The sequence below is a fragment of the Pelobates fuscus genome, chromosome 3 (genome assembly GCF_036172605.1).
Source record: "Pelobates fuscus isolate aPelFus1 chromosome 3, aPelFus1.pri, whole genome shotgun sequence".
In the NCBI taxonomy this organism is placed as follows: Eukaryota; Metazoa; Chordata; class Amphibia; order Anura; family Pelobatidae; genus Pelobates; species Pelobates fuscus.
Window position 1 is genome coordinate 369,259,032 of NC_086319.1, and position 15,549 is coordinate 369,274,580.

At 40.3% G+C, this 15,549-nt stretch overlaps 1 protein-coding gene across 6 annotated transcripts in view; it reads left to right on the forward strand.

The window, feature by feature from the left end:
- Positions 1 to 15,549, forward strand: part of MYO9A (myosin IXA) — a 126,024-nt gene that overhangs the window by 52,022 nt on the left and 58,453 nt on the right. For 5 of the 6 annotated variants that reach the window (XM_063449381.1, XM_063449386.1, XM_063449384.1 and 2 more), the window contains exons 7-15: positions 2,095 to 2,192; positions 3,778 to 3,904; positions 5,892 to 5,981; positions 6,480 to 6,602; positions 7,626 to 7,760; positions 9,553 to 9,674; positions 9,887 to 10,028; positions 10,491 to 10,686; positions 11,167 to 11,298. In XM_063449381.1, coding sequence (XP_063305451.1) covers positions 2,095 to 2,192; positions 3,778 to 3,904; positions 5,892 to 5,981; positions 6,480 to 6,602; positions 7,626 to 7,760; positions 9,553 to 9,674; positions 9,887 to 10,028; positions 10,491 to 10,686; positions 11,167 to 11,298 — 1,165 coding nt within the window. The remainder of the gene's footprint in view (positions 1 to 2,094; positions 2,193 to 3,777; positions 3,905 to 5,891; positions 5,982 to 6,479; positions 6,603 to 7,625; positions 7,761 to 9,552; positions 9,675 to 9,886; positions 10,029 to 10,490; positions 10,687 to 11,166; positions 11,299 to 15,549) is intronic. The other variant, XM_063449385.1, reaches the window with a different exon arrangement.

A 15,549-nucleotide genomic window follows, 5' to 3' on the forward strand; every position in this document is an offset into this window, starting at 1 on the left:
CCAGGCTGACATGGAAAAACTTGTCGTTGCAAAAACTGGCAATTTATAATTTATTGACCATAATTGGCATACTAAAACAGAGATGGACATAAAACAATTAACTTCAACGTTGTGCTTTACATCATTTAAAAGAATACCCATCTCTCTGAAATAATTTCTTATTCTTACCTCATGGGCATTTGACAGCCTTTTTCTCTTTGCTGTTGCCTTGCTCTTGTATAGTTTGCTTTTTTTCAAATTTTTATTTTATGCACATAGCATGTTGGAATTTCTGTATTGTGTGTGTGTTTGTGTGTGTGCGTGTTTCTGTAGCAATGCTGTTGGAATTTCTGTATTGTGTGTGTGCGTGTGTCTGTAGCAATGCTGTTGGAATTTCTGTATTGTGTGTGTGCGTGTGTCTGTAGCAATGCTGTTGGAATTTCTGTATTGTGTGTGTGTCTGTAGCAATGCTGTTGGAATTTCTGTATTGTGTGTGTGCGTGTGTCTGTAGCAATGCGGTTGGAATTTCTGTATTGTGTGTGTGTGTGTGTCTGTAGCAATGCTGTTGGAATTTCTGTATTGTGTGTGTGTGTGTCTGTAGCAATGCTGTTGGAATTTCTGTATTGTGTGTGTATGTCTGTAGCAATGCTGTTGGAATTTCTGTATTGTGTGTGTATGTCTGTAGCAATGCTGTTGGAATTTCTGTATTGTGTGTGTGTGTGTCTGTAGCAATGCTGTTGGAATTTCTGTATTGTGTGTGTGTGTGTAGCAATGCTGTTGGAATTTCTGTATTGTGTGTGTGTGTGTGTGTGTCTGTAGCAATGCTGTTGGAATTTCTGTAGTGTGTGTGTGTGTGTGTGTGTCTGTAGCAATGCTGTTGGAATTTCTGTATTGTGTGTGTGTGTGTGTGTGTGTGTCTGCAGCAATGCTGTTGGAATTTCTGTATTGTGTGTGTGTGTGTGTGTGTCTGATGCAATGCTGTTGGAATTTCTGTATTGTGTGTGTGTGTGTGTCTGATGCAATGCTGTTGGAATTTCTGTATTGTGTGTGCCTGTAGCAATGCTGTTGGAATTTCTGTATTGTGTGTGTGTGTCTGTAGCAATGCTGTTGGAATTTCTGTATTGTGTGTGTGTCTGTAGCAATGCTGTTGGAATTTCTGTATTGTGTGTGTGTCTGTAGCAATGCTGTTGGAATTTCTGTATTGTGTGTGTGTGTCTGTAGCAATGCTGTTGGCATTTCAGTATTTATTCACATTGTACTGCTGTTGTGATTGATGCATTATTCGTAATGTTAACATGTAGTAGTGCAATTTTAGGAATGCTTTAGTGGTATTGCGTGCACATAGCAGTACTTTATTGGGGTTGTATGCACATAGCGCAGTATTGGTGTTGGGTGCATGTAGCAGTGTTGTATTGGTATTGGGTGCATGTAGCAGTGCTGTATTGGTATTGGGTGCCTGTAGCAGTGCTGTATTGGTATTGGGTGCATGTAGCAGTACCATAGCAATGCTGTATTGGTGTTGCATGCACGTAGGAGTGCTGTATTAGTGTTGTGTGGATGTAGGAGTGCTGTATTAGTGTTGTGTGGATGTAGGAGTGCTGTATTAGTGTTGTGTGGATGTAGGAGTGCTGTATTAGTGTTGTGTGGATGTAGGAGTGCTGTATTAGTGTTGTGTGGATGTAGGAGTGCTGTATTAGTGATGTGTGAATGTAGAAGTACCGTGTCAGTGTTGCGTGCATGTAGGAGTGCTGTATTGGTGTTGCGTGCATATAACAGTGCTGTATTGGTGTTGCTTGCATATAGGAGTGTTGTATTGGTGCTGCATGCATATAGCAGTGCTGCATAGGTGTTGCGTGCATGTAGCAATGATGTTTCTGTGTTGCGTGCATGTAGCATTGCTGTGTCTGTGTTGTGTGAATGTAGCAGTGCTATAGTGTTGTTGTGAGCTTTTAGGAGTGCTGTGTCGGTGTTGCGTGCATGTAGCATTGCTGTGTCGGTGTTGTGTGGATGTAGCAGTGCTATGTTGTTGTTGTGAGCGTATAGGAGTGCTGTGTCTGTGTTTTGTGCATGTAGTAGTGCTGTTGCTAAACTGTTGGCTTGTATTTTGTTTTGTAGGACTCCCTAGGAGGGGAAGGCGAGGATCTCCGACATGATTTTGAGCGTCTGCAGCTGGCTATGGAAATGGTTGGCTTCCTGGCAGCAACGAGAAAGCAGTGAGTATGCAGAGTGTAAGGCCTAATATGCAAGATGATTTTTTTATAATTTTTTTTTCTTTTCTATTCTTTCCTACACAAGTAATGGAAACAAAGAGACATTTTTGTTTTGTTAGCAGATACAAATCCTTTAGCCTTTTCTAACCTGCCCAGTTTCTGTGTACTTTTAATTTTGTTTTATTTGTATTGATTGTTACATATTGTATGTGTAGTTACTGAATTACTCGCTATTGTGCTGGTCGGGAGGCTGTATCCTGACTGCTGTTGACTACTGGCCTAGTTAACCCTTAGTTAAACTGTGACCTTGAAGCACAAACTGATTGGGGTTCTAACCCGGGAGTTTGGGAATTACAAACTGAACGCCAAAGAAACCACACTGAACAAAATTCTTGGTTATTTTTCCTGCCTCATCTGTTTGCATTTCTTTTGTCAGTTGTTCACAATTCTCTTTAGTTCGGAACCCTACAGTTCTCTCTTGTACTTTATTCCTTCCCATAAAACCTGTTTATCAGTTTAAGGGTTTTATATTTAACAGTGTAATGTCATTTTATGTTTAACCGCACTGAGTGAATTCTAGTTTTCTTTTCCCAGTGATTTTTCCTGGTATAATGATTCACGTTTGATCATGTTCACTAATCTTATCTCACGTTCTCATTAATGCCACTTTACGTTAGTAAAATGATAAATTGCTGAGATAACATCAATTAGTTCCATAAAGTTGTAGATATCTGTTGTTACATGAGTCACATACCACTCAGGTAGTGAATGTTACTGTTGGCACCAAAAGCTAATATTTACTGGAACAGTCAGGGTCTTGCATATGCATCAAGGGACTTTAATTTTCAGGCATAATTTTAGCAACATGTCTGGTGGCTCATTTAGTTGTTTTTTTTTACCATTTTGTACTTTTTGTTGGGCACAATCTGCATGTGACTTTAAATACTCTATTGTGATACTGAGACCCAGGAATGCACAGAAGTGTAAATAAATATATAGCATTTCAAGATGAATGGGGTTGTACAGTATATAACAAATTAGTTTTTGTTGTTTGTCCATATGAAGGGACAAATTGAATTGACAAATGAATTGCAATATTGTAGACTAATATAATAGATTTTTTTTTTAAAACTAAATTTCCCTTTCCTGTTTACCACTAACCCAAGCTTACTACATATTCCAATTTCAGATTTGCCTCCTTAAAACAATTTCGCTAAAATGTGTGTGTTTTTGTATGTTTATTTTTGACAGGGTTATTTACTCAAATGAGAATTCAAAGTGAATTTCAAATTTAAGGCTATAGTAGCCAAACTGAAAGCATAGCTGACTGAGAGAATGTTTCACGTTCAGCTACTTTGACCTGAAAAGTAAAACTGAATTTGAATTCTCTCTTTAGTTTATAAACCTGTGTACATGCTTAATGACTCTTTCCAGACTTGAATTTACTGAAGGTGCTGTTACCGCCAAGCACGGTAACAGATGCTATGCCCCCCATTACTGTATGTAATATTACCGCCCACCACTTCCAGGTACCAGGTAATCCTTGGCTCTTTCTTTCCTCACTAACGCTCTGTATGTTCTCTGTCAGGATCGTCTCTCTCCTGTCTGCGATCCTCCACCTTGGAAACATCCAGTATAAAAGGAAGACTTATCGAGATGAATACATTGACATTTCAAACCCAGAAGCTCTGAGCATAGTGTCTGAACTACTGAAGGTAATGAAATGTCTATTTACCGGGAATGACGGCTTATGCTTTGCATGGGAGAGTACAGGAAGGAGATGAAACCAATTCACAAATACATTTATTAATTAGAATGTTGGATTATAGCAATAAACCCTCCTCCGACTAACCAAAGGCTTCTTATTTATGCATGGTGTGACTTGTCAGGCATTTATTCATGCCAGTCTGTTAGGTCTCTTACGTTGCAATAATTGTACACTGCACTACAAATATGTGCATCCTATATGATACATGTACAGCTTGTCTTTTTCATTTCAATTCTCTCCCTCACAGGGCCATCCAGTCAGTGCAGGACTATTTTGATCATGAATAATCCATCCCCTTTCCCTTGTTTAATCACACTTCCCTCATCCCCTTATGGCATGGCTCTGTTTGTCCCTGCCTCTCCCTGAATTCATGCATTGAGCTCCCTTTTTCACGCACCATCTACCTATACAGCAGCTCCATTGTGTTCTGTTTTTTGCTGTTCTCTGACTTGTGTTGCTGTACCTGGCATCCTGCTTGTGTCAGGCTGAGCCTGCACTGACTTAGTGACTAGTCGCCACCCCCCTTTTGGTTACATGTGATGTAGCCAGTGCTATTGGAGTACCGTAGCGGGATATTTTCAGAAAGCCTAACTCGAGCACTATTAACACGCACCAATCATGGTCTACATCGTTCTAACAGTCTGACCTTTAGAACCCATACTATGGCATGGAATGCCCAACTCCTATAACTGTTCCAGAGCTCTGAAGATCTGCAGATGAGAGAAGGGTAGGATGTTCATTACAAACAGTCGTTGAAAATAAATTCCCAGCAGTCTTGTCAAGGAACAGCATAATTTATACAGTGTAATTGGAGTAGAAATGTCTAAAAACATCAGCATTTATTTGGACTTGCTATATAAAACCACCAACTTGAACTCGCATAAGAGAAGGCAAAACACCATATTATTATTTTTTTCCAATTATTAAGTTAACTTATAGGGACACTGTAAGCACCATAACCACTACAGCTGAGCCTAGACCGCAGTGATAAATTGAGAGTACTGTGGGCTGGTCAGTCTGGATTGAAGGAATGCATATTGTTAATGCAGAAGTTTCAACTCTTATTATTGTGTCTGAGGAGGAGATGATCTAAATGAGCCATGAGATTGTCAAACCGTTCCCGTACTGTATGGGGGAACATAGATCAGATAGCTGAAGTGTTTGTTACTTAGAATGCCCATTATATCTTGCCAGATACAGCAGTACTAAATGACTTGTATAAATAGGTAAAGCACAAAGGGTACTCCTAAAATGGAGCATCAACACTGCACAGCCGCCAAACAAGAACACCAAGTACAGATTAAAAATACCAGCCACTTATTACAGGCAACCACAACTTGGAATAAAGACAGAATTATACGTATGCAATGGATTATTATCAAACCTAAAAAGGTTAAGAACACAAGAAATATCTATGAATCGCTTGTCTATCACTAGTTAAATGTTTGTACTGTGAACATAATCTGAACTTGTTTAATTGAGCAGTGGAAAAAGTCTGAATATAAATAATAATAATTTTTTTCTAGTCCGTGTGTTAAACGAACCTGCCTGGTACTGACTAGGAAATTGCTCAGCGTCACCTGGATACAATTTTGTATGAGGGCAAATACACTGACTCATAACATGACCAATATATTTTGGGTAAAATCTTAATCCCAAGTGTCTTTATTACCAGCACAAAAGAATTACTCATGGCCAAGAAACCAATGTTGTCTCCGCATTATTTCATTACATGGAAAGTAACCAGCATTTTAGCTTGTGACCATGACCGGATTTGGAAATTTAGTGCCCTGAATCAGCTGCTCTTGTGATGTGATACGTTGGTTGTCCAGTGATCTGCTTAGTTTGCCGAAGTGAGATGTTGAACTGCGCTGTGTCTAAACACTTACTGTGATTACACTGTCTCTGTGCCTGATTGTGGTTCTGTATTTCAGGTGCGGGAAGAGATGCTCCTGGATGCATTGATTACCAGGAAGACTGTTACTGTTGGAGAAAAGCTCATCCTGCCATATCGCCTGCCAGAAGTGAGGAAGGGTTTGGGGTCAAAAGATTAAAAAAAAAAAACAAAAAAAAAAAAACATCCCCTGTTCTAGATTGTGAATAGGGGATGCTTCCTTATTCCTTTAAGTGCTTATGACTCCATCATTTTAATCTGTACCTGGACTCTAAAGATCCCATATCAAAGTAGAATGTACCACTCATTTATGCCTGGTAAGGATGTGGAGTGCTGCCGTTGCTAAGAAAGCCGGGCATTGTAAACTGGCACAAGAAACACTCTGTAATGAAGGCATGAATAGTCATTGGTCCTCAAAGCATTAAACTTGTTGCATGCTTGCTAGAGGTTCTGTACAATATGGCAACCTTTCTGAACAAGTATTTGTCTTGATATGAAAGGCGCTATGTGCTGTGACACTTCCTGTGGACAGACGTCTACTTATTGTAGCAGTTTCTGTATGTAGCATGCCATTTAAGAATTATATTGCTTATATTAAATGCACTCACAATTTTTCTTAATGCCCCAGGCCATCACCGTCAGAGATTCATTGGCGAAGTCTCTTTACAGTGCTCTGTTTGATTGGATCGTCTTCCGTATCAATCATGCTTTGCTCAACATCAACAGCAAAGCGTTAGAGGATTCAAGTCAGGTGAGACGTTTGAAGAGACATGCTGCAAGATTTATTATTATGGTGAAAGGAGGAATACTCTGGAGGAAAGTCACCTGACTGAAGGCGTTCTAGCGTTTAAAAATCTCATAAATAGGAGTAGTAGTTTAATGTTGAGAGCGATGGAATTGGAGAAAGTTTAGAGGTGGCTAAAAAAACAACAACAATTATCTTTGTGGGTAGCATGCTTCTGTAGATTCAATCAGGGAAATAAAAAGGACACTATAGGCATCTTAATGAAGTCGTCAGGGTGTTATGTCCCCCAAAGTTTTATCCGGTCAAGGGAAAAAAAATTACTATTCTGTAGAACAGCAGTGTTTTCATTGCAGGATTTAGATACCTCTAGTAGCTGTCAATCAAACAGCCACTAGAGGTGATTCTGACAAAATAGCAGGGCAGAATAGCTCAGTTTCAATCACATAGTCTAATTGAGGGCCATCTGATTGGCACAGAGAGGCATTTTGCCACTCATGCGAACTAACCTCCCAATGCTTTCCCATAGGAGAGCATTGGATTAACTGAGATTATCAATCTCAATGTTCTCAGCCAGAGACGGGATGGCAGCACAGAAACCAGCGCTGCGAGGGGGGTTAGGATGAATGATGTAAAGGAGTAATAAATTGATTGATTAAAAACAATCAGTGAGAGGAAGTATTTACTTGAAATGGGGTATAGAATAGTTTTGTGGATAGTGCATCGACAAGGAGAAGAGTAAGAAACTCATATGGTGGAACGGGTGATGGTGTAGTTTGGAGCTTTGAAAGAAGATATGAAACATATGTGTTAAATTAAAAACCAATAGGTTTGATGAAGTTGAGAGGGGGAAAAAATGTCACATCTTGATATATATTCTTTAAAACTTAAGTGATAGTAGAGTGTTCGCATTCTCCTCTGGCATTGCTGTTCTATTATTTCCTATTGTTATGACTGATGTCTGTCACCGCTTCACCCAACAAATCACGATGCAAAGGAAAGAAGTGCTAATCATTTATTTTTATTTCCCAGACTCTCTCTATTGGGGTTCTGGATATCTTCGGGTTTGAGGATTACGGAAGTAACAGTTTTGAACAGTTCTGTATAAACTATGCTAATGAACGGCTGCAGCATTATTTTAACCAGCACCTTTTCCAGCTGGAGCAGGTAAGGAACTTCAAATTTAAGGCCAACATAGAAAAATTCTCAAAGTTAACTATGCTTCCAGTTCAGTTACTTTGGCTTTCTGTTGTGTGCACCCTTGTTTGTTTCTGTAAACCGACATTATTTGTTTTATTACCTGTATGTGTCTGTCACTGTATTAGGTGCCTGTGATTAGTCTATTTCCATGCCTTTTATGTCATGTACTTAACCCCTTAAGGACCAAACTTCTGGAATAAAAGGGAATCATGACATGTCACACATGTCATGTGTCCTTAAGGGGTTAAAGGGACACTATAGTCACCTGAACAACTTTAGCTTAATGAAGCAGTTTTGGTGTATAGAACATGCCCCTGCAGCCTCACTGCTCAATCCTCTGCCATTTAGGAGTTAAATCCCTTTGTTTATGAACCCTAGTCACACCTTCCTGCATGTGACTTGCACAGCCTTCCATAAACACTTCCTGTAAAGGAAGTTTAGGCTTTCTTTATTGCAAGTTCTGTTTAATTAAGATTTTCTTATCCCCTGCTATGTTAATAGCTTGCTAGACCCTGCAAGAGCCTCCTGTATGTGATTAAAGTTCAATTTAGAGATTGAGATACAATTATTTAAGGTAAATTACATCAGTTTGAAATTGAAACCAGTTTTTTTTTCATGCAGGCTCTGTCAATCATAGCCAGGGGACGTGTGGCTAGGGCTGCATAAACAGAAACAAAGTGATTTAACTCCTAAATGACAGTGAATTGAGCAGTGGAATTGCAGAAGAATGATCTATACACTAAAACTGCTTTATTTAGCTAAAGTAATTTCGGTGACTGTAGTGTTCCTTTAAAGGGGCACTATTAGCAACATAACCACAGCAGCTTGTTGTAATGGTCTTGCTGCCTAGAGTCTGTGGTCACTGTCCCACATTTCTTTGTCAAACAGCTCTGACAAACCTTACCCCTTTTCAGCCAACTTGATCATGTAGAATTTACACATAAACATTATCAATGACAATGCCAGCCAACCTGGAGGGCTGTGATAGGCTGATGAAACTATGGGAGGGTTATCCCAGCCTGTTAGGCAGCGCTAATTCATGTGATGCATAAGTGTAAATGGAGTGTTGGGGAAAGCCCTGATTTTGTCAAACACCTCTCAAACTATTTGATAAAAAACTGAGGGATGGCACAAAGAGGATCTTGCAGCCCAGCCACAATGCACAGATGGAGTGTTTGTTGTTTAGAATGCCCTTTAAGAGATCTATCTGATCACAAAACATAATAGAATGTAGACACCTTAGAGATCAGGTGTTTGTGACAATTTTTGTTTAATTTTATCTAACAAACCTGAAATAACATTTTATGTTTGCTGCATGGAAAAATACCTATTGGTCTCCCACACAAGACAAATAGATACAGTCCATAGACATACTTATATTAGGAAGTCTTAAGGGTAATACAAATGTTTTATATACTCTCCACTTTTTAAGATAGACGCTAGAAAGGACAATTACTATCACGACTGTAATGTAATCACATGTGTCGTCTTGCTCAGAAATGCTTCAGACTTGAGAAAGGGAGGTTATCCCAAAAGCTTGTCATTAAAAAATTCTGTTAGTCCAATAAAAAATAAAAGGTATTACAAGATACGAATTGTATCTGTTTTTTATATATATATATATATATATATATATATATATATATATATATATATATATATATATATATATATATATATATATATATATATATATATATATATATATATACACACAACATTGTCATCCGCTAATAATTTGTCTTGTCCATTCTTATAGGAGCTGTATCGATCAGAAGGAATCAGCTGGAGTAACATCAACTATTCTAATAACGAAGGCTGCATTAATCTGATCAGTAAGAGACCAACAGGTTTGATCCAGCTTCTGGACGAAGAGAGCAAGTAAGGAAGAAAACCGCTGCCCCCAACCTATCACTACTTGGCACCTGCCTATTCATTTTTCTTTTGTGTCTGTTTTTTTTCTTTCATAGTTGTTTAGTCTAAAGTCCTTCATCCGTTCTTTTCCTTCTAGAAGTGGTTCCTCCGCCAAGTGGTAACATTTTTATTTCCTGTCCTCTTCTCGTCCTTCTTTTACTTCCATTCGTTCTGTCTAGTTTCCCACAGGCCACTCACCAGACTCTGCTTGAGAAGTTTAAACGCCACCATGATGGTAATCCGTACATAGAGTTCCCAGCTGTAATGGAGCCAGCCTTCATTATCCAACACTATGCCGGCAAGGTCAAATATGGGGTCAAGGTGAGACATGCTTATAAGACAACATAAGAGATTTGACACAATTATCACAGATCATTTTTTTTAATCAATTTGTTCAGAGTGAGATATTTGAATAGGAGAAGTTGCTTGGAATTTGCCAATGGTGAATGGTCCTGAATGGTATTAAGTGGAGGCAGACAAATGATGTGGTGAGAATAGAATTAAAGCAATGACGAGAAGCATTAACTTTAAAATCTCCACTGAGAGCCTCCTAATTTTTAAAAAAGGTGATTGGAACTTGAAAGTGTCTTGTTTTTTGTGGTTTGTTCTAAATTATGTCCAGTTGATGACGTTAATTTGCATTTCCTGAATATGCTTTTTCAATGTAATATTAATTATATTAATCAAAATACATTTAAAAAATGTTATCTTTATATTGTGAATTTTAAAAAAAAAAAACGCTCTCTTCTGGTTTGTTTTAAACTGATCTTTTTTCCTCTGTAGGATTTTCGGGAGAAAAACACAGATCACATGCGTCCAGACATTGTTGCCTTACTCAGAAGCAGCAGAAATGCCTTTATCAGGGGGATGATTGCCATCAGTCCAGTGGCTGCGTTCCGCTGGGCATTGCTCAGAGCAGTCTTCAGAGCAATGTGGGCATTTAGACAGAGTGGGAGAAACAGTGGGGGCAAGAAAACGGGTAAGAGGCACTATGAAATTATAAAAGTGTTGCTGAGGGTCTATGATCATTTTAAAATATCTGTTCTAGAGAGATGGGTGGGAATATGATCCATACAGTTCTGTTTATGAAAGGGTTTGGCTTTTACTGGGAGTGTGTCTGGAGTAATTATTGTGGAAAGACAGCTGGGGCACTTATAGTGAATAATTGAATAGCAGATGCAAGTATCGCAGTAAGCATCTGCCCACGGCTGAGAAATGCCTGGTATCTGCTTTATATAAGAAAAACTACTGCATTGTGATTTTCCAGTGCTCTCAATTCTCTATGAAACTGGCTTCTTTTGGCAAAAAGGTTATATGTCTTCCTTTATATGTGTCGTATTCCTTTGATCAGTAGATATATGTGTGGGGTAGTCTTTCTCTATCTTTGCTGGTAGTTGGTTACTCTGCCCTCTCTGGTTAATCTATCTGTCTTCTCTCTTCCTGTGTGTTTGCTCTTAAGGCTCGGGCTCACCCTGTACACCGGGCACCCCCGGCTCAGCTCACAAAGGCCTTTCTAGCTTTAGCTTTCTGCAGCACCCCGTCCACCAAAGGAGCTTACAGATCCTGCAGAGGTGTCAGAACGACCAATACAGTAAGGCTCCCATCCCAGAATCCTCTGCAATTGCACGAACACAGCGCTCCTACTTCAGAATCCTTTATAACTGCTCATTTCACAGATGCGTAAGGGTTCCGAACCTGTGATCCCTTCTGAATGTATATGCACACTACACAACCGATGAACACACTCATGCACTACCCTATATATCTAACAGTGTACTTGAACTCACAAAAACATAGCCTATTCTAGAGCTGAAGGTTCAGATGCTTTTATCTCCCTCTGGTTCAGAGATACCTCCAATGCATTGCTGACCACTAGCAAAATGCTAAATCCAGGTTTGTTCCTCACTATGGCTGCCATTTCATGTTTAAAAGATCACTAATAACCAATTAATACAGTGCTTCTATAGGGCAATGCAGCATGATTCAGGCATCACAACGTTACAACCCACCCATATTCCTTAATCAGAAAGTAAAGAGAAAAGATTACTCTAGACTTGCATCACTCACTATTTCTAATTAATACACATAGAATCAGTTCATAAAATTATCTGTAAGCAGAAGTCTTTAACACAAAATCGTGCTACGTTATTACGTTATTTGTTTTGAAAATGTGTTTTGGTGCTGTTGCTGCGGAGATGTATCTAATTGGGGAATTGGTAGGGTCTATATAACTTTATGGTCCTTTTTCCTGATGGCTTTCTAAGACTCCGAATTTGAATTGCTTTAGTCGTCCTCATTTTTCTCACAACCCACTGTAACTTGAGTATAGGCTAAATTCTTCCGTCAATTAAGTTATACTGCAAGGGAAGTCCCTTATCATTCATTTACCAGGAAATGAACCCATGGTTATAAGTAGCCTCTACATATACACTACCATAGCAATCTAAGGACAAATATATTAAATTAAAAAGTTTGATATACTATCACATTTATATCCACTAAATACTCGAAACAATATATAATTCAGATATTTGATAAAACGTATATATTATTTAAATGTGTCTCCAAAATCCTGATCTTTTTAATTTTTTAATTTTTTTTAATTCTTTATTTTGTAGTGCAGAGAAATATACACATTTTTGTCATGCCCCAACAGCCAATGACAGTAGATTCGCAATACATAGTTTACATGTAATAGGGCAGTGAGAAAGACATGCACAATTTTTAAGTAGGTGTAACAACATGCTTAAAGACTTGCTTGTATATTTAGTGTGCTTATAGGCATTGTAGCGACTTTTTAGCATGAGTATGCAAGATACACGATAAAGCTTTGCGTAAACTGTTTCATGAGCTGCTCTGTTCTATACGTTAACCAGCTGGTGCTATTAATGCCAGGTGATAAGCAAGTGTGTTTAGTAAGAAAGGTCATGCTAATTTATGGTAGTCAAACACTAGTAGTAACAACTTGTTTCAGCTTTTAGTTAGCTTATAAGATATATGTGTGTTAGCAGAGGATTAGTGTGTGTGTTTGTACAACGATTAACTCTTAAGTGTGGGAGCCACTGGGTACTTGTTTGCAGATTATGTGTATATAGTTTGTTTTCATACAGGAATAATTGCTAGGCATGGTTTTAGTCGGTTGTGTGCAGTGGGTATCGTGCTAAATTAATGCGACTGGTTTATTAATCTATTGTAGTGAATATGAGAGTGCAGTCAAAATGAAAAATGGGAGCACAATGTCCATTGAGAGTTGTTGCAGTCCCGGACTGGTTGTATCAATTGTGTGGCTGCTAAGGGCTGAGGGCTAAAGGTAGAGACCAACAAGTCCAGCAACATTACCATTGGGTGACATTTCTGTCAGGGAGCATACTTAGGAGGGGTAGTTTAACCGATGCCTATAGTTGGCTGACTGTCACCTCCTGAGATCAGGGGTCCGCTGCTCCGCAGGTGAGGGCCGCACCGGTCCCGGGCGCCCATGTGTTCTTGGACCACGGTAGCTGTACTGCCATCCAGTGCTGTCAGGTACTGTCCCTTGGGCCTCCGCTGTGCTCTAGGTCTGCGTTGCCATGTGTGTGCTCTCCACCGGAGTGGTTTGCAGGTAGGTGTGTTGCTCCCACCCAAGTGCCATGCTGAGAGGCTGCAGCTTTCCCTTTGTCCTGGGTCCGTTGTGGTCGCTGTACCTTTGTTCAGACAGCTGTTGTGGCTCCATATCGCAGGAGCGGTTAGGTAGGTTCTCTGAGCCGCCGCCATCTTGGGCTGTGGGCCTTGCGTGTCCAGCGCCCTTTAGTCAGCTTGTAGGTCGGCTTGAGTGCGCCCCAGTGTGGACCGGGTTGACCCCCTGGGCCGGGGGGGGGGGGGGGGGGGGGGGGGGGGGGGGGGGGACAGGAGCTGGCAGACATTCAACATTCCAGCGTGGGGCAGTATAGTAGGGAGACAGGGCAGCGGGCGTCCACCCTGCTCCCCCTAGAGTAGGCCGCGGCCTCCGAAGTCCCGTGCTTCCCGTGGGGGGATCCGAAACTCCCGATCTCGGGGTCCGCTACCCTTCCCACTGCTGTGTGAGTAGTTTCTTGCTGTTTGCGAGTGTGGATGACTGCTTATTATGGGTTAGAGGTCGGATTTCTCAGGAGCCCTTCCGCCATGCGACCGGTCAGCATGGCGGTCCGGCCCTGCCCCCCTGATCTTTTTATTGGAGCCTTTCTTAGCCCTGAAAATAAAACTCAATACAGCACTACGGAGGACATGACTGTATCTCCACCAGTTTATAAAACATGGAAAATTGTAACATTTGATTTGATTACACGCCATAGAACCATGTAACCATAACTAATTACAAGACATTAATTAAATGCCTTTATTCTAAGAGAGCATTATAATTGCATTTGTTTAAGGGCCTTAATGTAATCAACTTATTCTAGCAAATTAAGGCTATGTTTATTTAATCTTTTAAAGCTGTTTTTCACTTTGCGCCAATTCAGTTGGCAAAATTGGATCAAAATTCTCTTGTTTCTCAGTGTTTGTAGAACAGTTACAGCTTATTGAATTTGTTCTGGTGAGTATAATCATTACCATCAGGCTTTTTGCTGTAAACACTGTCTTTTCAGAGAAAATGCAGTGTTTACATTACAGCCTAGTGATAATTTCACTGGCCACACTTCAGATGGCTGTTAGAGATCCTTCCTGGGTCATAGCTGCCTAAAATGCATCCAAACATTCAGTACCCGCCCTCTGCATGCAGACACTGAACTTTCCTCATAGAGATTCATTGACCCAATTCATCTCTATGAGGAGATGCTGATTGGTCAGGGCTGTGTTTGAATTGTGCTGGCTCTGCCCCTGATTTGCCTCTTTGTCAATCTCAGCCAATCCTGTGGGGAAGCATTGTGATTGGATCAAGCTACCACTTCTGCTGATGTCAGCAGGCAGTGGGCAGGTCTATAGGAAACAGGGACAAAGCCAGCAGCTTCAGGCTTGAATACAAGTAAGATTTTACTATATTTATTTAGGGAGGCATCAGGGGGACAGGGGGCAAGATGGTGGTTTTAACCCTATAGGGTCAGGAATACATGTTTGTGTTCCTGACCCTATAGTGCTCCTTTAAATTATGCATTTTATATTACTATATGCAGGAAGCATATTTTGGGGACTCATAACCTTTCTTATCTATCTTATTCTTTTTTTTTTTTTTTTGAATAAAACAAAACATACATGCATTTAATTATACATGTTTCATTGTAAACACAGCTTGCAAAAGCTGCAGATCTCGTGTCTGAAGCCTAACCCTGCCCAGACTTTCTGTGGCTGTTAAATCACATTAATTCTCTAGTCTCATGTTCCAAGATGAAAAATACCCTTTATCATTAATAGGTCTGCAAAACTCATCTTCATAGTTTGTTTTCTTGCTAACATATCTAACATATATATACAGTGTAGATTTGCTGATCAATGCAAACGAATGACTGCTTCCTTAAAGGACCACTCTAGTGCCAGGAAAGCATACTCGTTTTCCTGGCACTAGAGTGCCCTGAGGGTGCCCCCACCCTCAGGGACCCCCTCCCGCCCGGCTCTGGAAAGGGGAAAGGGGTTAAATCTTACCTTTTTCCAGCGCTGGGCGGAGAGATCTCCTCCTGCTCTCCTCCTCCGATCCTCCTCTTCTCCTCCCCGTCGGCTGAATGCGCACGCGCGGCAAGAGCTGCGCGCGCATTCAGCCGGTCACATAGGAAAGCATTCATAATGCTTTCCTATGGACGCTGGCGTGCTCTCACTGTGAAAATCACAGTGAGAAGCACGCAAGCGCCTCTAGCGGCTGTCAATGAGACAGCCACTAGAGGACATAGGGGGAAGG